Source organism: Eucyclogobius newberryi, unplaced genomic scaffold (assembly GCF_026437365.1).
Source record: "Eucyclogobius newberryi isolate DKJ021-1_F unplaced genomic scaffold, fEucNew1.0.hap1 SCAF_13, whole genome shotgun sequence".
NCBI lineage: Eukaryota > Metazoa > Chordata > Actinopteri > Gobiiformes > Gobiidae > Eucyclogobius > Eucyclogobius newberryi.
The window spans coordinates 31308898-31331337 of NW_027315757.1; the positions used below are offsets into that span (position 1 = coordinate 31308898).

At 40.2% G+C, this 22440-nt stretch overlaps 2 protein-coding genes across 5 annotated transcripts in view; both read right to left on the reverse strand.

The window, feature by feature from the left end:
* Window positions 1-794: 794 nt before the first annotated feature.
* Window positions 795-5070, reverse strand: LOC140358598 (cysteine protease atg4da). Its single transcript, XM_072443528.1, has 11 exons — window positions 4890-5070; window positions 4096-4329; window positions 3939-4028; window positions 2973-3146; window positions 2345-2636; window positions 2208-2272; window positions 1971-2107; window positions 1777-1855; window positions 1628-1704; window positions 1422-1541; window positions 795-1215 (listed from the first exon to the last, which is right to left on the reverse strand). Exons 2-11 carry the CDS (start codon window positions 4283-4285, stop codon window positions 1048-1050), a joined length of 1392 nt encoding a protein of 463 aa, XP_072299629.1. The 5' UTR covers window positions 4286-4329; window positions 4890-5070; the 3' UTR covers window positions 795-1047.
* Window positions 5071-7014: 1944 nt separating this feature from the next.
* Window positions 7015-22440, reverse strand: part of LOC140358594 (microtubule-associated serine/threonine-protein kinase 1-like) — a 38901-nt gene continuing 23475 nt past the window's right edge. For 3 of the 4 annotated variants that reach the window (XM_072443520.1, XM_072443519.1, XM_072443522.1), the window contains 24 exons: window positions 22017-22092; window positions 21694-21766; window positions 20059-20219; window positions 19720-19795; window positions 18810-19019; window positions 17678-17779; window positions 15998-16130; window positions 15567-15634; window positions 15173-15249; window positions 14727-14935; window positions 14353-14491; window positions 14140-14272; window positions 13438-13603; window positions 13243-13344; window positions 13039-13161; window positions 12520-12629; window positions 12270-12439; window positions 11377-11615; window positions 11087-11290; window positions 10781-11010; window positions 10550-10672; window positions 10217-10350; window positions 9812-9999; window positions 7015-9323 (listed from right to left, as the gene is read on the reverse strand). In XM_072443520.1, the coding sequence (XP_072299621.1) occupies window positions 7474-9323; window positions 9812-9999; window positions 10217-10350; window positions 10550-10672; window positions 10781-11010; window positions 11087-11290; window positions 11377-11615; window positions 12270-12439; window positions 12520-12629; window positions 13039-13161; window positions 13243-13344; window positions 13438-13603; window positions 14140-14272; window positions 14353-14491; window positions 14727-14935; window positions 15173-15249; window positions 15567-15634; window positions 15998-16130; window positions 17678-17779; window positions 18810-19019; window positions 19720-19795; window positions 20059-20219; window positions 21694-21766; window positions 22017-22092 (5096 nt within the window). In that variant the 3' untranslated portion in view covers window positions 7015-7473. The remainder of the gene's footprint in view (window positions 9324-9811; window positions 10000-10216; window positions 10351-10549; window positions 10673-10780; window positions 11011-11086; window positions 11291-11376; window positions 11616-12269; window positions 12440-12519; window positions 12630-13038; window positions 13162-13242; window positions 13345-13437; window positions 13604-14139; window positions 14273-14352; window positions 14492-14726; window positions 14936-15172; window positions 15250-15566; window positions 15635-15997; window positions 16131-17677; window positions 17780-18809; window positions 19020-19719; window positions 19796-20058; window positions 20220-21693; window positions 21767-22016; window positions 22093-22440) is intronic. The other variant, XM_072443521.1, reaches the window with a different exon arrangement.

Here is a 22440-nt window from a genome sequence, read left to right on the forward strand (position 1 = left end):
TTTTTGTGTAATTTTTTTTAATATATTTGTATTTTGCTATTAATGCAAATTATATCTTACTTTTAAATGAATGTCTATGGTAAGAGATACACTGCGTTATTACAAGAATGCTCATTGTTACCAGTGCAAGAAGCATTCCCAAAACATGACTAAAATGCATTGCTTTATAAAATATTCAAATAAAATACAATCTCAACTATAATAACAAACATGCAAAGAAGTCTCTTCCATAAACCCTTTATTAAGTTCACAGTTGAATCAGTACATCACTCAATTTACAGTCAAACAGAGGCATTCAAATTAATTACATTAAAATGATCATTCAGCTGAGCATGAATCATTTGGAGCCCAATAGTAGCTGCTTCGTATTATGCTCCAGACTTTCCCTGGAGTCAGTCACATGTTTACAGAAATCCAATCTTCTAATCCATTCACAGATTAAGCTCATGTGACGGCGCATCGGGTCACATGACTTTAGTTTGGGGCCTGGACCAGCGCAACTAATAAAGTAATAATAACCAATAACATTACATATCTGCCAATAATTAAAACATTTTTAAAAATAATGTAAAGGCAATAAATGCTTGCCAGTACTGTCATTAAAATGTGCTAAAATACAAACATGTGATATTCAATTGGGCAGCATTTTAGAAAATGCAATACAAAAACACAATGTTCAAATATTGTCATACATAGCCTATAATAATAATAATAATAAAATTACTTAACAGCTTACAATTTATAGTATTATTTGTTACTTGCAATCATTTTAATAATAATAATAATAATAATTTATCAGCACTTTCCATTCCACTTATAATTGAACATGATTTACATGATTAAATAACATTATTGGCGGATTCTTATATGAACCATTATTACTTATTACCTAATGTATACGTTTCCATATGAGCTCAGACCTACCTGATCTGTAGTGTTACCGTGCTCCTCTAAATTAAGAAAGGCCCTTATAAAACAATAAATAGAAATAGAAAAAGTCTTTAAAACATGCTAATGTCTTAACAGTTCAGCAGAAACCTGTTGTAGTCAGAGCAGGACAAACTCGTCCATGCTGCTTGAGGTGAGCAGTCTCTTTCTCTGGCTCTTCCTCTGAATGTAGGTGAGGTCAGTGGACACAGTAATTGTCTCCTCCTGTGGACCAGGGCCCTCTTCAAAAATAAAGATGGGATATGTGTCCTTGGAGGTGAACAGAGCCTGTGGGAGAACAGAGATGACAATGAGATCTTGTATGAATAATAATGTTTAAAATATTGGAACATATCCTGTAACTAAATATTATGCTTATAAATCTTAATTGTCTCTTACAACTAGAATTAAGGGAAGACAATGCTTCAAGACTTTGAACTATGGACGTATTTGAATGTTCTGTTTTGATTCCCACTTGCTCTCGATTTGCTCACCTCAGTGACATCTTTGCAGAGTGTTTCAAAGTCAGTTGGATCTTTGGCGTAGAATCCTATTGTACAGCTGGGATCCATCCGAGAAAACGGGATCTTCTTTGGGTGTTTACAGTGAAATGACTGAATATAAAAGATTTGATCAAAGATTTGTCAGTTTAATGGTAACAATTTGAGAATAGAAAGCCTAACCTGCTGACTTCACATACCTCTAAGGGGAAGTTGCCCTTGCTCACATCCACAGAGGGCTGACAGACATGAGGGTCCAGATACAGCAAATAGTTGTCTTTTAAATGACAATTGGTTGAATTATATAATTAAATTAACATTAGAGATAATTCACAATATATGCCAATACCTTGATAGCCAACAAAAAACAGCGAGTGCTTCGGCTTCCCCCCAATGATTCCAATGCAGGAGTGCAAGCCAAGCAGTTTCTATTCATAAAAAGGTATTTTGTAATTATTTTTAAGCCTTTGTGTAGATATTATATAAGTGTAACCTGCAACATAATGTGATTTTCAAACAAATGAAATATTCTATATTGTGTACTTTGACAAAGGGAATGTAGTTGGGGTTGAGCTCCTGTCCCCCAAGTCGTACTGGAACCAAGATGATGACGGATGTCCAGAAGGTGGCGCTGTCAGAGCCAGGCCACTCACACAAGCTGCTCACATCCTCTTTGTACACTAACCAACACAATGACAAAAGGGTAACACAATACACGGCTTCTCTCTGAATTCAGATGTTATAAAAGGTGTACAAGGCAATAGTCAGGATATTACTCACCAGTGCAATCTTGTGCGACATACACTGAAAGCTTGGAAAGATCTGGTGATTTATTCAGAGCTTTCCTGAAACCAAAATTACCATCTTAAAACAGTAACAGTAACAGTAAGTTTTATTCAAGTGTATAATATTCCCACCTGAGAATATGTGCCACTATGGAGGGTCCATACCAGTCCCCTGCCTTCTTTCCTGAGCTCTTTCCCAAATCCACCAGTTTGTGTATCCCAAATGGAGCCGATGGGCGGTCTGCAAACCAGGTCACCATTCTCCTGTGAGTGGCCACCATAGGTCTGTCCAGCAGGGAACCCAGGCTCAGCTGTCGACTCAGCTTACCGTTTCTCTGACTCTGGTCTGAGCTGGCTGAGGCGTGGCTGTCCTGGAGGTCTATATCGTCTTTTACTGAGTGGAGGTTGGAGGTCCAAGACCAGTCTGCAAAAGAAAACCAAATCACATCTTTTAGTGTACGTACATTACAATTATTAAAAGGTGGGTACCCAATTATAAATTCATGTGAATACCAACAGTGTGCCAAAGGGTTTGTAAGTGAAAGAAACTATTTAGAGTGATTAAATAACTACTTATTCATTTAATTTCATTTTCCAGGTCCACAGAATAAACCAATAAGTCACACATCAGAATTTTCAGGAAGCCTAATGTCCAGTGGATGTTTTAAGATGCAAAATACTAACTTAGCGTTCATTCAAAAATAGACATCATAGCGTGATAAAGGTAAAGCAGCAGTGAACCAGAAATGTATATTTTGACCTGGAGGCATGAGGTGGAGCAGCAGCCCCTGAGCCAGCAGCATTTGTCCAGTTCTGAGCATACAGCCCCAGCCACTGTCAGTGGAGAGACCGCAGCCGGGCAGCGGAGGGAAGCCTCTTCTGTAAGTGAGCCACAGCAAAGAGGAGAACGAGCGGCGAAAGTGCTCTCTGTCGCCTGGGAGACACAAACAACACATGAGATCAGGAATATAAGGCACCACTAACAGGCATGAAAAAAAAAAAAAGCCAGCGAAACTAATGGCCTGATCTTGTTAATTTATCCTAAACTATAAATCAACAGGATGTTGGCCCTGCAACGAGTTGGCCACTGGCCAGGGTTTACCCCGCCTAAGGCCCAAAGTCACTGGGATAGGCTCCAGTCACCCACGACCCCGAAACTGCAAGGGAACAAGCAGTAGAAAATGAATGAATGAATCCTAAACTATGCTAGTCACATTTTGTGCAGTGCCCTGTCCAAAGACAGCAGCATGTGTATTCTTTAGGCAGCAGGTCAGCCAAAAGAAAATCTGTAGAAGATTTTTTACAATAAAACTTCCTCCACAAGCAACTCAATATGCATAAAACGGTAAACTCTGTAGTTAAGATATGTACAAATACATTTAGATTTTTTTTTTATTAGTTTGTCATTTCATTTAGCCTATTTCAGTCTTTTAGTCAATTCGACAGGACATGTTTAAAATACGAACTTTAAACAGAATCCTATTTTGAAGATATGGATATTTTTCAAGCAGCCCCAATGTGTAGAAAATGCAAATAAAGAGGTATTGTTGATGACTAATTTACTGGGCATAAAAACACACACAAAAATATTAAACAAAACCTTTGAATTTATAAATGTTCACAAAAAACACAACCCTCGCCACAGGGACCAGTCTTACAAGATTGTCCTATATGAGAGATAATAAGAGTCTACTTTCCACCTTTTGGGGTAATGTAAACAATGTACCTGGATGCGTCAGCACATATGTTTTCCCAAGCATAATCACTGGTGAACTTTTGTTGAATTTGGATTTCTGTTTGAGTGACCAGGCAGACACTAGAAGAAGACAGAAATGATGAATGTACATAGGAAGTAGAAATACAAACTGAAAAACCAGACGGACCATATCTGAAGCTGTTCCATGCTGAGAGCAGTTTAGACTTGAGTTTAGTTGTGTCCTCGGGCTGCTCTTCTCGGCTCACACTCGGGCTTGGAGGTGAAGCTGATTCTGAGGACAGGAAGAGCCACTCTTCCATCGGGTCTTCTGTCAAAGACAGGTCTTCAAACTCCGTCGTGGACATATTGTTATCCATCTTTACAGCTTAAAAACAGGATCTGTCTTCCCATTTTGGCAGAGCTGAAAACAAAAAGGAAAATCAATACTTTCCTTTGTTCGAGTTAACTTGTGACATAACGTTTACATTTGATCTCTCTCTGTGACTGACTCTATTTACCACAATAAAGTGAGCATGACATTGGAGAAATGGAGACACCATGTGATGTGGCTAATGTGTGGCTAATGTGTCCTACTCCTGAAACAGAAGAGGTTTAAGGTCTAAGGACTCCTACTCTTAGAATTAAGATTTTATTCTGCATTAACAGCTCAATAAACCAAAAGTCACAAGGGCCATTACCACATGTCTACAGACACACCACAACAACCAACACAAGTTGATCAAGCTACAATGCTTTAGAGTTAATCAAATGGTATTTAAATCAGCAACATCTCAAGATTTTATTCATGAACAGTAATACATTTTGCTGAGATACAGCCTAAATACTGTACAATACATTAGATTATTTACTGCGACGTTACTTTTACTCAATAGGTCCCTGCAGCATTCATAGACACTGAGCCTGACGATACTTTAGTTTCGTGTTCTCGTGTTACATAGAGAAAGTTGTTTCATGTGTTACCTCCATGGTCCCGTCCTCTATCTGTCTTCATATAAGCACATACCAATATGCACTCGTCTTGCACTACATAATGTACCAAATAAATGTAGCGTTTGGTCTTAAACTTGTACAAACACAATTTACAATTTAAAGTAGCCAGACGTCAGCCACTCTTCCTGTTTGTGTTCGTCACGTGTCGGCTCTGCGTTGATTGGTCACGAGGAGACCAATGGGAGGAGACACACAGCCAGGGCTCTGTGTGTAAAACCCATGGACGTGTAAAGTACATGTAAAGTATATGTAAAGTATAAAGTACAGTATATTCATGGTGTGTCAATCAAATCAAATAGGAGAGACTGACTCAAGTGTTAATGAAGTCAACATAGATTTTACACACAGACAGCCTGATGTGTATAGGCACTGGAGAGGTTTATTGACTATTTAACTTGAACTTGTATTGCAATGGGTGAAATAAACATACATGTCTAGAGGAAACACAGAAGGTCAATGAAATGGATACCTCAATTTGAACATGTTTTTGTTGGTTCTTATTTTAACTGCACGTAAAGGTTAATTAAGATGAAGGCTTTGTATTTAAAAAGCAACAGACTGTAACCATAATAAATATATATAAATACTCCCTACAGTATTATAGTGGATCTGCAACACATCACTAATTGCAAACTTTGATTTTCAATTATTTTATTTTGTGGGGCTTTTTTGCATTATAATTTTCACAACAATAGTAATTATGCATCAACAGAATGAAAAAGAGCAACAACAATCAGACATAGTTGTTGATGTACAAAACACAGGACAGACATGACATGACACCTTTTAGCTTCATGGAATAATCATTTGGGTAAACCACATGGATTTATATTCTGAATAATTGAAAACACGACAAATCAAAATGTATACAATACATAAAATAATAAATAAAATGCTATAAATAAAACCTATGAATAGGCTAAATAGCACAAAATAAAGTGCAATTTTATCACATTACACAAATAAAATCAGTGCACTAATGATGGCTTAAATGTGTCATTAAATCATTACATTGGATACACTATGACAATGTGTGGAATATGTGTTTATCTTTTATCTTTTTCTATCAGAATCAAAAGATTGAGATACTCACAGAAAGAAGACATCTTTTACAATTAAACATTTCTGTCCCCCTTTTGGTCTGATATAGTCCACCAGGTGGCAGTCCTACACAACTCTGAGCCATCTATGTCCCCATTGTCTTTTCTTTTCTATAACAGCATAAGACAATCACTATCTCACCACTAAATTGAACAATCTAATCCAGTCTTTTTATTAATCTACAACTGACCAAGGTGCTCAGTTTGGTAGAACCGGGCACTGTTGGATTGCATATTATTCTACATTATATTGTAAACAAAAATAGCACAATATCCCTAAATAAAAACACTGGCACTTTTTAACACATAGCAATTAAGATTACAATATTTTTGAATGGATAGAAAAAGAGGGAGCCTATTATTTATTGATAAGTGCTAGGTTTGATGGTACCTAGCGCACTTTCTGTATTTGAAATAACAAAACATTTCAGCTATGTATTAACACAAAAGGCTAAGGTATAAAATTGCACATATATCACCATAGTGGATGTGTGTTTGCTTGGATTATTGCAACCCTTTTCTTTTCATCAACTGTTTCTCATTCCCAAATGTAAACATAAAAACCGGGGACACCAAAATTGATAGTAAATTAGCATGGCGCAACTGTGCAAGTTTATCTCATGTACTACAGAAATACAGCCCTTTAACAGATTCCAAACAAATGCCATTAGGAAGGATTTGGTGTCTTGGTCCAAGTTGGGGGTAATCTTATGTGTAAGTGACCTACATCGACGTGGAAGTGGAAAATAGTGAAAACAGTGAAATTAGTCTGAACTGACTCAAGCATGGTACTAGTTTGGTCCAGATGAAAACTGGTATCTTTTTTTTCAACTTCTAACAACTTTTTGTCTCACAGTCTGTGAAACTCAGTGAAGTTCAATAATTGGACAAAACAACAGAAAAATATCTTAAGATTGCTTCTAAATTAGGCCTTTCGTCAGGATTTTCTCATTTTCTATTCAGGAAGCTATTTCCATACCATATAAACAAAATTATGACCTTTGACGACAAACAATTCAAATTGATATTAATTGTATTTTTTCACAAACTGTGAGCACTTACTGTTATATTATAAATCACATCTGATGGCAGAGTCCACTTTTCATACAATTCCTATGGTTGAATATGTTAAAATGTTCACAGTGTTCACTCCTTTAGAGTCTGCTTTATCTTCCCTTTTCAGTATAATTTATGTACAATGTCAAACATGCATTAAGACATACGCGCAGTACTATGCAACTAAACACACTGTAGTGCTCAGGACATACACAGGCCTGTTCATGACGTCACAGGAGCAGATGCTGTTTATTCACAACTCTTTTGTAAATCTTTTTGGTCTTTCAAGCATTTTCTTTTATTCTCAGATATTTTCTCCCTTTCAGTTGTTGATATGTCAGTATGGCGCTACGGTAAAAGGCAATACATGGGAAAGTCTCTTGGAAAAGTCTTTTTCACTAGTGATACTTGGAGCTTCGGCTGTTCGTTTTATCAAACTGACCTGACGGACCGCCTCTGCGCCCCCCTCCAGCCTCCGATTTCCCTGCTGTGTTTCCTCTCTTCTCCTCACTCATTTTGTCTTTGCCTTTAACCCCTTCTTGTGCCCCCCCTTTGATTGGCCCCAGTACAGTTTTGGCCACACTTGTGAGTTGAGTAACAAAGCTGTTTTTATCTCCAGGAGACATAGGCCTGGATTTGCTCGAGGATGGTGACGGTGTACAAGAAGATGGAGACATTGGGTTTTCCTCCAGCGCCTCTAAGTGAGCTCTCTCATCTTTACCCGTGCGATAGCTGCTGGTTGGACCCGACTGCTTCTCAGATTTGTTCCTCGCTGGAGCCTGCGTTACTCCCACTGGGACCTGCGTTGGTGCTGGTGGCGCTTGTCCTTTAGATTTGCTAGTTATAATTTTATCAGCGTTATCCGCCTTTTCTGACGTCTCCGAACCTCTGCGTGACTTGGCTGCGATAGGCTCGGTGTTTTTCTGCACGTTTGCTTTGTCAGAAGCAGATGTATGTTTTGTTCTTTCGTCAACCTTGTCCCTAAATTTACTAGCGCCGTCAGCTGGCACACTTTGCAGCTTGCTGTCATGTTGCTTAGCCTTAGTTGAAGTCTCTGCTTGTGCATTTAGCTGCGCACTATCTTGTCGTTTACCTTTAGATGATGGATCTGTGAGCAGGCTCTGTTGTTTGCCATCTTCTTTTGCCTTTGCTGTATTTTCCGTTTGTGTAATTTGCTGCTTACTGTCTGGCAGCTTGTTTTTATTTGCGTGATCTGTGAGGACATTAAGTTGTTTACCATCCTGCTGCTTACTTTTAGCCCTGTTATCCGTCTTGATGTCTAGTTTCTTCTCAGTAGCCCCAGAGTCTGTTTGCATGTTTGCCTGTTTGACATCTTTCTTTCTAGCTTTTGTCACGCTTTCTGTTTGTACACTTTGCTGCCTGTCACTTTTCTCATTGCTCTTTGAGACTGCTGACTCAGACTGTGCACCCCAAACACCTGCATCTTTATCCACATTGCCAGATTTAGTTTCAGCTGCAACTTCCATGTTTTTCTCTACATTTATTGTAGATGCACTTGTCACAATATTGCCGTTGCTAGTTTGTGACGTTTTAGGTTCAACCGCTTGAGCGTCTTTCCCTGTAGTCGTGAGTATCGATTCACGGCTCAGTGGCGATTCTTGTCGTCCCATTCTCCTCGACGGTTTTAACCCTGTGATTTCTCCTCCCAGCGGCGGCGAGGGGGACGGGGATGACGAAGACGACGGGGAGGGAGGAGCTGGTCCATTTTCCCCTTCGATTTCTAGCAAACTCTGTAAGCTATGTTCACAGTGAAACGACTCTCTTCGGTAGTCACCGTGTGCCACCTCCAGGCTGTGTTTGCGTAGCGAAACACCACCGGTCAGAGGTGAAGGTGAGGACGAGGAGGAAGAGGATGAAGGGAGCATGGGGGCCCCGAGCTTCTCCGCCGACTGCACTCGCTGCAGTAACGGGGACCTGGGCGGCTCTGCGCTTTTGGGGCGAGGTCGCGACACCGGGGGAGAGGAGTGGAGCTTGGCAGGGAAGGTCTGCGTGGTGTTGGAGCTGCCCACAGAGTGTCCCGAGAGGGGCGGAGGGGACGACGTGGTGGGGGAGGGCGTGTGGGCTAAGGGGGATAGGGGGATGTTGCCGGCGGACTTGCAGCGAGCCGAGCGGTACTGGCGATGCAGTTTGGGAGAGAGACCGTGCAGGGAGCTGGGTCTCATGTGGTGCGAAGTGGCGGGGGAGTTGGGCGTGCTGGAGGCCGGGGAGCTGCTCTGAGATGAGTTGCCTGCAGGAGAAACAGAATAATCTGTGAACACCTCGGCTTCATCAGCTTTCCCAATCCTAATGTAAGATATTTTCATGTATGGACTGGAAGTGTGATGTTTTTAAGAGAGACAATTTGATATAAGAAAACCTGAATAATGTATCTTGTTTTGAATCCGTGTATCTCTGTGAATCTACAATATACGTAGTTAGAATACAAAAAAATGACTGTTGAATGATTTTTGTGTTGCATATGACATTTCTAAATCTGAGTAATTAGCCATTTTAACATTTTAATTAGCCAACTATTACACTGTAAAAAGTACAAAAACCTATTCTTAGTTTATCTGTAATGTAGCTAAAGGAAAAAATGTGGCTTATTTAAGTCATATTGCCTATCCCTAAATGTAGCAGTACTATTAAGACAAAAATAAGTCCATTCATAACCTCTGCAGATACAACTATATAACCTATAACTATTATTATTTATGAAAAAAGCTGAATATTTACCCAGATATGGCGATTCGATGTTGGTGCGGTAGTTCTGGGTGGGAGAGCGAGCGGACAGTCCGTGCGTTGGGGAACAGGGCAGACTGTCTCCGGACGACAGGGAGCGGTTCAGAGACGACAGGCTACGGCTGGTGTGGAGCAGGTTTGACTGCTTTGTGATTTTACGAAACAAGGAGTTGCGTTTCTTACTATAATACAAATACACACAAACATAGTAACAGTTATCACTAGAAAATAATCATTAATGTGGAATTGTCAATATAACAGGCTCCATCTTCCCTCTCGATTTAACCAACTACAACACACAATTAGCATGTCATCTATACATGGACATTTTCCCGTCCCAAGTTACAGGACTTAAGGATACTGGTATCATCTGAAACGTAGTATTCTGTTGTGACTTACTCTTGTCCCTCCTTGGCACCGCTCCTCTTACTGTGGCGAGCCATCTTGGATTTATAGCTGGTCTTGCGAGCAGGACCCACTTTAATAGAAGTGTTCTCAAATGGGGTGGTTGTAACGGTCACCTTGTTCCCACTCTAAACAAATTCAATAAAAAACATATGACATTTAAAAATAGATTTTTTATTTTATTTTATTTGATAAAAACAGAACCAGACCAGAGAGCAGAAAGACTAAATAAAATTAAAACAGTAGACAACAATTAAAAAGTCAGTCAGGCACATGTCCCCCTATGTATTGGTCCCATCTGATTTTGAATAATATATGTATTTTCACCTTGAGAATGAGCTCCACCACCTCTGTGTGGACAAGCCCATGGACCGACTCTCCGTTCACATGAGTGATGAGGTCACCTGAACCGAGCCCTGCCTCCTGAGCAGGACCCCCCTCCTCTACGTGCTGAAAAACAAATATATTCAGTATATTCATATTTTTGGTTACATAATGCCTTTTAAAGTCTCATGTTTGAGCTTTTGTTCAATGAAATGTATGTATTTTATGTCTTACCCAAACCATGTGATGCACACTGTACACGTCACTATCTCCCATGTAGACCCTGATGGCCCTGAGGGTGAAGCCATACTTTTTGCCTGAGCGGTGGATGGTAATGGGGGAATGCAAGACGCTGACCATGGGGGAGTAGTCCCTGCTGGGGGAAGAGTCTCTGGACGAGGCGTTGGATGAGAGAGAGCGGGGGGACATGGGGCTGGCCAAGGGAGATGCTCCATGTTGCTCAACTACACACGAAAAGAAGAAATCATTCATGAACTTGTGAACTTGTGAATGCATAATTGTATTTTTAAATACATTTACCAGCAGGAATGATGACAGAGAGAGCAGTGGCGGAGGCAGATTTGATGACTTTGCGTTTTTCCCCCTCTGTGGTGAGCTGGTGGTGATGGGCCCGGCGCAGGACCAGGTCAGTGATGGCCCCTCGAGGCCCCTGAGTGTCTGGAAGTCCCAAGACTGTAGCACTGGCTGGCAGGGGCAAGGAAGTGTCAGGTCTGAGCAGCTTGTCTGAGCAAATTCATAAAATAACTTTGACTAAGCTGTTTTTTGGATATTGTGCAATTAACAAGACACCAGAAAAATAAACATTTTACCTCCTGATGTGATTGTTGCGCTTTCTTTTAGAAATGCCCTCAGGTCTCCCTGGCTGCTTCCAGCACCTATAGCACCCTCTAGTGATGAGCCCCTTGTCTTCCCTGCATTCTGCCTGCTCTGCTCTGGGTCTGAGGCCAGTCTGTGTGGATCCATCAGAGCAGAAAACCTCCTCCTGACTCCAGACGGGGGGCTGGAGTCGCTCTCTGTGAACGACGACTCTGAGCAGGACAAACGCTTTCTGCAGAACATATACACAACGCCATTAGATAAATCAGACATATACCGTTTGTTATTCTGTGCTATATAACTATCCGGAGTGGCTGAACTAATCTACAGCAGCCTCAAAAAGGAGCCAATGAAGAAATATTCAATACAATGAAATACAGATTACCCCCAAATGCATTTATTACAGTGATTGAGATGTTTTATGCTTGATTTCCAATGAGTAGCTTTTAACTAAGAACTTACGTTTTTGTAAAGAATGTATAAAAGTAATGAAATAATCCAGGAGAATATTTCTACAAACGAAATACTAATTAACACCTACTGGTATAGATAAGAGATTTCAGATATTATATTATTATTAAGTGAGATGGAATGGAGAAGCAAAATGTGTCAAAGCTACATCATCACGTCATTGAACCACACCATTACTGAACATACATTAACCAACATAATTATCTATCTGGGTAATAAAGGTAGCTTGAATTAAATCAGAAAGACCATATCTTTTACCCTGTTTTTTCCTACTTTCAGCCAATCACAACCTGATTCCTGTCTTGCCTTGCCAATAATTAGCTCTAAGGCTATTTGTATAAATGCACTCTTGGCTTTTAGATTTCTGTCCTTTTTCCTTGCCATTTAAAAGTCTATTGTTTTTTTTGTCACTCACAGTTCTGGTGATCCAGTCCTCCAGCTCTTGTCCCGGAGCGTCAGGCTCCCCAGACTCTCTCTTTTGGCCATCCTCTCCACTCTGTCCTCCCGTGGGCCCTTGTGCTCTCTGAGGGTGACGCCATGGGGCTTATGTTCCAGCTGAGACAGGTGCTCCATGCTGCTGTAGACCTGCAGGTGCAGAGCACACTCACTTAACACCTGCTCTTCTCACTGCTCTTCAAAACTCTGTAATACATATTCTCCTGTACCTTGCTGAAGCGTGGGGAGCAGGACTGGAAGTGGTGGATTTCCACAGGCTCATCGTCGTTAGTGTTATCTTCATCGAACGAGTGAATGTGGTGATAACGTTCGGAACGAGCTGAGAGGAGAACAACAAGATAAAGTTGAAATTGCACTTAAAGGATTTTGTTGCTCATAAGCTTTATTAGATAGAAGAGGACAGGGTGAAATGGGGAATGAGAGAGAGGGGAAAACATGCAGTAAATTGAGTTGGGATTTGAACTGACGACACTGCGGCCGGCTGCACTTGGAGCCTGGCATACGTGTGCTGTGGCTTAACCACTCAACCACCAGGAAGCAGTATATTGCTTTTACTATTTCTCAGAGAATTGTATTTGCAAAACTAGCAGGAGCTCATCAAAGAAAACTGTAACAAGTTGACTATATGCTGCCTATGTGCTCTCTGATCAATTCTTGTGTCTCATTTCTGTGCTGAATGTCCAGGCAAGAGGCAAGGATGAGCCTGGGTCTCTGGACTGTGGACTCACTGTCAAAGTAACTGGTGTCCTCCTCAGACTCCAGGTGAGGGATGAACTCTGCCTTCTGCCTGAGCAGGCTGTTCCAGTCAACCTCTGAGAAGAATGGGTGCTGCTTCACCTCATACCCACCTCCTGCACAAACAAACAGACTAGTATGAGAACAAAGGAGAGCTATAAGTCCAAAGAGAAGTAATGGAACTAAATGTTACTGACCAGTGCCCAGTCGAATCAGAGGGTCTGTCTGCAGCAAACAGGAGATTAGGTCCTGTGCTTCTACAGGAAGAGCTTCATCACCATCAGGCCACTCTATATCATCTACAAAAATCAAACAATTGGTAATTTACTTTGATTGTGGTTACACTGAGTGCTGGTGAAAGCCTTAACAGTCTAAATAGAAACCGTCCTCACCTGTGATGACTTGTCCAAACAGCTCTTCGGGAGTGTCTCCAAAGAAAGGCACACAGCCCACTAAAAACTCATAGAGGATGATGCCCATGGCCCACCAGTCTACCGGTTTACCATAGCCCTGACGGAGGATCACCTCTGGGGCTATGTACTCTGGTGTACCACACACCTGGCAACACATGGACCAGATGTTTAACAGAAGTCTTTTTTAACCAAGTCAAAACACAAATCATTTTCAAACTGTAATAGTAAATGTGATAGTTGACAAATTGTTTAGACTAAACAATACATGATGATATAAGGTGTACACTGTAAAACGTTACATTCTACAAAAGAGTATAGCAGAATACACAACGTTTTCACTCCGTTTATGCCAGTTTATATTTTTGTCCTGTAGAGCAGCCCACTTCTGAGATGCAGAGATAAAAGGATTTCAAGAGCAAATGAACAGAAGTGAGGCAGCCATGTTGGACAGGTCATAATAAGATACAGAAAAAAACTAAACATCTCAACTCACTCAACTAATGATACATGAATAGTGAGCAGTTCTTCTGCCGACTATATTTTCTAAGCACAAAGGGACATGGAATACATTTGCATAGAAATGAGGACATCAAAGAACGATTTCAATTTAAACACAGCTTGGATTCGCTACGTGACAGGAGAGTGTGTCTTGGAGGATTAGTCACGATGCATAATTCATACTTGTTTATCCAGGAACTCCCGGGTATCCTTCTCGATGTGCCCTTCGTACAGGTTAGTGGTGAGGTTCATCAGGCCGATCTTGGACAGGCCAAAATCAGTCAGTTTGATGTGGCCCATGGATGTAATCAGAAGGCTGTAATTCAAATTATAACTTTGATTAACAGGAAATGAAAGCATCGAAATGTTGTAATATGCAGCGTTTACAGTTCTTACTTGTCAGGTTTGATGTCGCGGTGCACGATGCCATAGTTGTGCACGTATTCTAAAGCTAGCACAGTCTCTGCGAAGTACAGCCGCGCCATTTCCAACGGCAGAGCACCAATGTTCTTCAGAAGAGTGGCACAGTCTCCACCTGCCATAAATACACATATATTACGTTTCTAGATTTTCATTAGGTCGTCGCATCTCACAACAAATTCATATAACTTTTCTCTGAGCTGTATCAGTTTTTATTTAGTGTTTTAAAGGCTCAAACCATAGATTTAAACAAATGCACATTTTCAGCAGCTTTTTTCTCAACATTTAAGTATACTTATATAGCGTAATTGAGGTCTCTGCCATGAAACATGTGGACCACTATGACGTACCCTCCACATACTCCATAACCATGCAGAGGTGTCTCCTTGTCTCGAAGGAGCAGAACATGGAGACCACAAAGGGGTTCTCTGCAAAGGTCAGGATGTCCCGCTCCACAAACGCCTGCTGGATCTGGTTGCGCAGCATCAGGTTCTGTTTGTTGATCTTCTTCATGGCGAAGCGCTGCCGCGTCTCCAGATGTCGCACCAGATATACAGCCCTGCACAAAGGCATTTACAAGTCAGAGATAAAAACCCCCAAATGAAAAGTTAAAGTAATAATGTTATCCTGTATTTGTACGCCAAAATAATATGTATGATGTAATAATATGTAATTTGTATGAATTTTAGATTTCTAGTATAATCGCTTTCTTCCGAGTTCCAACATAATAGTCTATTTCATGGGCTGGGGCTATTGTTCTTTGCCTTGTGATTTGTTGTTCTAATGATCCACTTACCCATATGCTCCATTGCTGATCAGCTTGATGGTCTGGAAATCGGCTTCTCCTGGAGGCTTCATCGTTTTTATTTTTCCCTAAAGATCAAAGAATTAAGCAGATGAATATTAATATTTCATTAATATCTTAGCAAGTAGGAGTGCTACAGGCCGAATTTAATTTAAAAATGTCCTCTTTTTTTATTGTCTACGTGGTAAAAATCGGGCAGCTGGGGCGATGCCTGGAGCGAGAAGGAGTGCTGTTTCACTGCTTGAGCATAAATTAGCTAAATGAGATGGCTAACATGTGCTGAGGGATCAGCAGATGGGAGGCAGTGCGTACCAAGTCAGATGAAATCTGTGCAGCTAATAGGCAAAATAAATGAGTAAATAATAGTAATGATCTAATGTCTCACCTCGGTGGAGTCATCAGTCTCAGGCGTAACGGGGCCTTCGCTGTCGTAACTGTCCAGGTTCACCATTTCTGCCAAAACACACAGCACAACGTTTACAATCCAGAGAATACTGAGTGCTAAGTACAGAACCTCCTGGACCCACAATGTGTTTAATACATTTTCTGCAATGGTATTTCAGTGTCATCATCTAAATCAGCCAATAGTCAAAAGGCCCAGAACACAAACACTAATAAGAGTTATCCTATAAAAGCTCAGAAGGTAAATGCGTTTGCTCAAAGGATTAAGTGCAACCATTATAGTATGGTTAACAAGTAAACAATAAATGGTGCTGGAAATCATAGATACTTGAATGAATCAGTCCAAATCTTTCCAAAAGTAGAAACAGAAGCAAACTTGGTGTAATGAGTGAATATGCACTTGGTGGCTCTCACCTTCGATGGGGTCCCGGGTCAGGCCCAGCTGACTGATGATGTAGCGAGGAATATCTGTCTTCATGAGGTGGCCCTCTTTGGCATGGTCCTCTGCTGCTTCCAACAGATGGTAGAACTCCTCTGGATTAAACTCCTGAAAAACAAATATCACAAATACAAATGAATTACACCACATAGAAAATTACATTAACACAACGTAAAATAAAATGAACCATACTTCTAATGATGCATTGAAAATATATATAGAATAAAAGTAATATATAGCATTTCTCACTACATGACATAAACGTTAGATACAAGCTTTTATTTTAGTTCAGTAAAAAATCAAGCAGCAATTATTTCTGAACTTCCATTCTGGTTATTACATTTTCCTCCAATCTCCAGTTGATTCATTCCCTAATCAAAAATGTATGATGGAGATTGCTCGGTTAATTCCTCATCCTGTCAGTCATAATGAGTGCGTCAATGACCATCTGACTCATCTATGGAGAATGTGTGGATGGAACACGGACGTTTTGGGTGAGCCACACAAAAACTTGGCCATCGTCAAAGGCAACAAGGAGGGTAGAGGGGATGTCATTAAGGTAAATTTTCATCTAAATGCTAATTTGGTCAGGACAGGCTGTACTGGGACCATTTATACAAGCCTGGCTGGGTTCTGAGCCTCCCCCCACTGTGTAATATATCAATGCTTAAATACTTATAATAGGCTGACAAATGAGCGTGTGAGCTCATGTTTATTGAAAGAAAGTCAATCGTGTCATGAGGCTTAAAAATGATGTGAACCGTAGCATTGTGTTGCGGTAGAATACATACCATTAATCTGATTAAAACTTGAAAATAGGATGTGTGGGCTGCAAGGCGAGTGAGTGACCTTGTCTGGGTCATGCATGACATGAGTGTATTATGTTCTCTTAGATGTAAACTTTCTACCCCAATCTGGACAAAAATATGTCCTACTATGTTATGTTATCTAACTAAAAAGTTGTGTGTTGCAATAAGTAGTATTCAGTACTACACTAAAATAAATCCCCTATGTAATATATTAAACAATAAGTTAAGCGTTAAAGTTTTAAGGCGTGATGTGTATTAAAACTGTTAAACGCACAGATCATAAAAGACTGTTCATTATCATTAACGTCTGAGATATTAGTTATTTCTGTGTTTTACCTCAGAGTACAACTGGAACGCAGCATTAAGGCCAAATTCATACTTCATTAGAAGCAAAAAGTTTATTCTTTTACCTTGAACTGCAAGAACAAAAACAAACTTCTAATGGGCTGAGACATTGCATACTTCAGAGGTTCTTCGGCCTATGTCCTGCCCCCAGTGAACTCAAACAGCTGTTGCTATGGTGTTGCTATGGCGATTGAGAACAAGCTGCAAGAACTGCAGAACAAGAGCTGTGAGATCAAAATTATGTAATTTTGTTCTCACAGCTTTAGGTGTAAGAACAAACGTCTTGCTTCTTCTGAAGTATGAATTGGCCTTTAGTCCCCAACAGCTGAGCATTTGTTTACCTGTTGCTATGGTCCCCAGTGTAGTGATATAGAATGTTATTTAACTGTGGCTGGAACAGCTAATTTAACGCATGAGTTTGCATTGGAATTCTCCCTCACTGTGATTTAACACAGATCACATGCCCACACGGCTTCTATTCCTTCCTGTATGTTGTCTTACCAGACATTCCAAAAGCCGTGCTGGTCTGGAGATAATGATGAGCAGTTTCTTCACCATTTCTGTGATAAATGTGACCTCTGCACTCTCCGATCGCTCGATGGCCTGATGACAGAGAGAAGATATGAAAAACACAGACACTTTTTAGCTTCTTCTAAAATGCTCTTTCAGATGCGAGATGGAGGTATATTCCACTATCATCATCAGATAGAGTCGGGCAGATGCAGCCCACTCTAATCACAGCGTCTCAGAGATACCTGTTATCTGCTTTGTCAAATCACATTCACCGTTACACCTCATTTACCACACATTTCAATCCCAGACAGCCAGCATCAGTCATGTCTGCAGCCAAATACGTGTGAAAGATGAACCCTCAATAGTTGTTTTATACCAGGTGAACAATAGTAGGTTCATACTTGATTAATAGTTAGTGCATTATTGATTGATCACAACAAAATTGTTACTTGTTGGATGGCAGGTGGAAGCATTCAAGCTCAAATCTGACATTAATCATTTACTTAGCAATCCATTAGTTTATATTCTGACCTTACAGAAGACAAATGTAAATGTAGTTTGCGGTAAATAAAAGGGTTGTTCAGTGTTGTATTAGTTAATGTAAAGATATTATACTTTTTCCGGGCACTTAGTAGAAATATAACACAAGTAGATAATCATTTTTCACTTTGTTTATTGTAAACAGCAATATTGGTCTAAAACGGCTGTCTAAAAGAAACGTCCATTGACTTCCTGTTTAAACTGCAGAACTGAAAAGCCTCTCCATAGTTGCATTTCACATTAGCAAGCAGAAGATTTTCATTCACATGTTTTTATTGTTGAACAATGACTTCTTGTGCCATTGGAACTTGATTGGTTTCTCTCATTGGAGAAAACTGAAATGTTCTGTGCAAGCCTCAGTTGCAGGACAGGATTACTCAAACATGCACGAATCAATCAAAATACAACTCTGAGTAATCAAATGATGAGGAAACATCCACATGATAAGATTAAAAACTAACGTATAATATGTAGGATATAATATGTCCACTTTACATTGCATTTTACAAAAAGTTAAATTTAAGCCAGTTTGCCCTTCAGTTGTTAAACTAAATATGTCGTTTTTCCCGGTCAAATTCACCTCATGGATGAGTTTCTCCAGGTTTTCCTGCAGTTCAAAGAAGTAGACTGATGTGATGAGACCTTCCTGGGCTTTGGCTAGGCAGTCCCGAGCCAGTTCAACAATCTGGTGGTGGATGAAGCTCAGGGCTCCATCAGCCAGAGGGAGGGTGTGGTCAGGAGAGTATACTTTTATAAAGTCTGCCAGGCGCCCCTCCATCTGAGCTGTGGCCTGGTGAGAAGAAAGAGAGAAAAGAGAGCTCCATTAGTTCTGATGAAATATATCATATACATTTAATTATATATTATCATATATAATTCAAATTATACTTTAGTAGCTACTATGTTTTTAGACTAAAGAGACACTCGTGCAATAATTCAAAATCCAAAGATGAAATATTTAGAAGCATCTGGTTGTAAAGAAATTTACAGATGTTTTGGTAGGAAATGGGGTCATGTATCAATTGGATGAAAAAAAAAATCTTAACATTTAGATCAGTACATTTTCCAAATTAGCCATGATGATCCCTGTAGAGAATGTGTCTCCTGCATTTGACTCATCCTTCGATGGCGCTGGAGCGTCTCTCAGGAGCTCCGCCCGAGGACACATCTCATGATCTAGAACTAGGCTTGGTTTTATCTTAGCTGGAGGATTTTACCTAGTTTGTCCTTTGACATGCCCATTTTCACACACAAAAAATAATAATGTATGAATTCTGTGGTCTACAGACAGAATACAAAGCTCAACTGATTTACTTTGCTACAGTTTACAACCCCCAAGCAGATATTTTGTTTTGGTAGCATGATATGCAAAAACATTTTTTGCATAAAAATGTACTGGTAATCTGTTTGTTATTATTATTATGGCTTTATGGGATTAGAGCGGCCATTTAGTACATTTTATTACACCTAATACAGTGTTACGCACTCACCTTAGGGAAGCGCTCCTTGTACACATGATTCATCATCACTATCTCATTGTCGTAGCAGGAGGAGGACCGTCCCGGGCTGGAATAATGATAAAACCTCACCTGATTAAGTCTATTTGATACATCAAAAATACAATAACTCTGCATTACTCGCTCTATTTATGAATATGTGAGAGGTCTGTATCTAAATGAAACAAACAAACAGCAAGATTACATAAAAACAGTTATGGTCGAACAGTTGCATTTTAAAATGCATTTAGTCACTTCTCAGTCTTTAGAATATGGGATGAACTTCTGGCCTAATCCTCCTCTACTTGAGGGGCAGAGAAGTGTTGCACTGACCTTAGACTGCGCGAGCGAGGCCTCATGTGGGGGGAACAGCGCCCCCCGTCGTCGTCTGTGATGCTCTCTGAACTGCCGAAATGCTTGGACAGGAAGTGCAGCTCGTCCATGGTGGGCTGGAAGGGCAGCTGGTGCAGGCGCTCTTGGGACGAACTGGAAGACTGAAGGAAAAACACAACAGCTAAGTATTTGATGCTTTTTACTGGTGTTGGTATTTGTGTGCTGACCCACACATTAATGCTGACTGTCCTATTTGCACCAATCTTATTTTCAAACTATTTTTGTACAAGTAAAATCCAAAAGTGAAGAAAAAAGAAAAAAGCCAAGTACAGTTTGTTAACTTTACCCCAGACAGCACTAATTTCACCAAAGCTGGATGTATGTGTGGGCCTTGTCCAGGTGCACTGAATAAAACTAACGTCCATGTGTCTTTTTTCTAAAGCATTCAGCATGTTTGATGTTTGAAATGCTGTTAGGGTTATTGGCCGGAAACAGGAGAAACAGGAGCTTGAGTTAACCAGCTAGAAACACTCACTATATTTGAAGTAACGAATGACTGTGTGTTGATCTATACATTTTAAATTAAAGTAAATAAGAGTGTCCTATAGGTGTCTGACAGCAGAGCCATGTTGGACTGCCTCATCTGCCTTCATCAAAGTGCCATCGGGAGCAGATTCATCACAGCGACACTTATTGAACACAGTTAAAAGAGATGGATAACAGGACATTTCTCACAGGTATCATTTTATTTTGTGCCTGGATAGAGTAACTCGTCACGATACTTTTCACATGACACTGCTGCTGGTGCTTTTTAACTGAGAGTGTCATTAAAGGTTGTCAAAATACCCAAATACTAAATGAGAATAAAACTAGAATTCAAAGATCAGAACTAGTATAAGACCACATGGAACTACTAGCTAAATGACCATTATTCTATAGGATTGTTTTGATGATGATTGTGGTATTGAAATCTGTGTCAAGTAGGATATAAAGTTGCATTCCTCTGTACGCTAGCTGTTTTTTATTTTATTTTAATTTAATTTTATCTTTATTTTTTCCCTCCATTCCTTATTAGGAAATGAGAGGTTTTGTCAATAGGAGTTTTTGTTTATAAGAGTTATCTGTCCTTTTCCTCTGTATCTACCTGTGTTGCAACAATGAAATTTCCCCATGTGTGGACAATAAAGGAATATCTTATCTTATCAAAGTTAATAATAATCATCATTGAGTCCTTTTTTTTTTTTTTCAAATTCAAAGATCTGGTTTAGTTATGTTAAGTTGATTCTCTGCTAAAGTTATTGCAAAGTATAGACACAAAAATAATACAAAATTCAGAATAATTAATTGAAAATTTAAAAAACATCTAAATGATAAACAAAGCAATGTTGCAAGAACATAAAATGAGTCTTTAGCTAACAAAGTCTAAAAAAGGATCTCCTGAGTCCACTTTCCATTCTCTGCCACAATAGTTTCAGCGGTCTAGCCACACGAGCCCCCCTCCCTCGTCCCATTAGAGAATTGGCCCCATTGACCCCGCTGTTATGTAATAGTTCCGTCAGAATAAGACATGAGCGAAGGAGCAGTGACGTCAAGCAGCGCCACACATGAAGGTTACCAAGGGGGAGAGAGAGTTACCGTGGAGCTGGGTGTGTTGGTGCCATATCCGGACGAGGGCAGAGACGCCAGGGACCACCTCCTGCCGTCCGCTCTGTGCACAGGACATGTTACGTCACTGAGCATCGGAACACAGCACTAAATACAGCCCATGCATCATATACAGTGAAGGAGCTGGAGTGTGAAGAGAGCGTGAACTGCAGCGCTACACAAACTATAGTCATTAAACATGGATAACAAGAAATACATAACCTGTATGAATATGAATAACCGCTTGGACCGAAGTTAAGAAAATGTATAGTTTACTACGGATGATTTCAGTTACACAAATCAGCTTCACTGACCTTCTGGACGAGGTGAAAGAGAAGTGAGCCGGGTTACTGGGGGAGAAGTTTCGGGGGCTGTCGAGGGGGCTGCTTCCTGTAGACGTAAAACGCAAATTGTAAAAAGAAAGTCAAAACATGTTAGTTTTCCATTGGCCTATTATTGGATTGGCAATGTGTCTAAACTTGTTATAAAACTTAGGACAAATAAAGTCAAATTGTTATTCAATGGCCAGACTATGTATTATAAACAGGCTCTATTTATAAGTATTCTATTGTCCCCAAAAATGTGTTTGTTATTACTATAGTGGGATCAAGTATCAAGCTTTTCCTTTAGTTCCCTTGATAATAATTCCTGCGACAAGTTGGCCACTGTCCAGGGTGTACCCCGCCTAAGGCCCGAATTCACTGGGATAGGCTCCAGTCACCCGCGACCCCGAAAGGG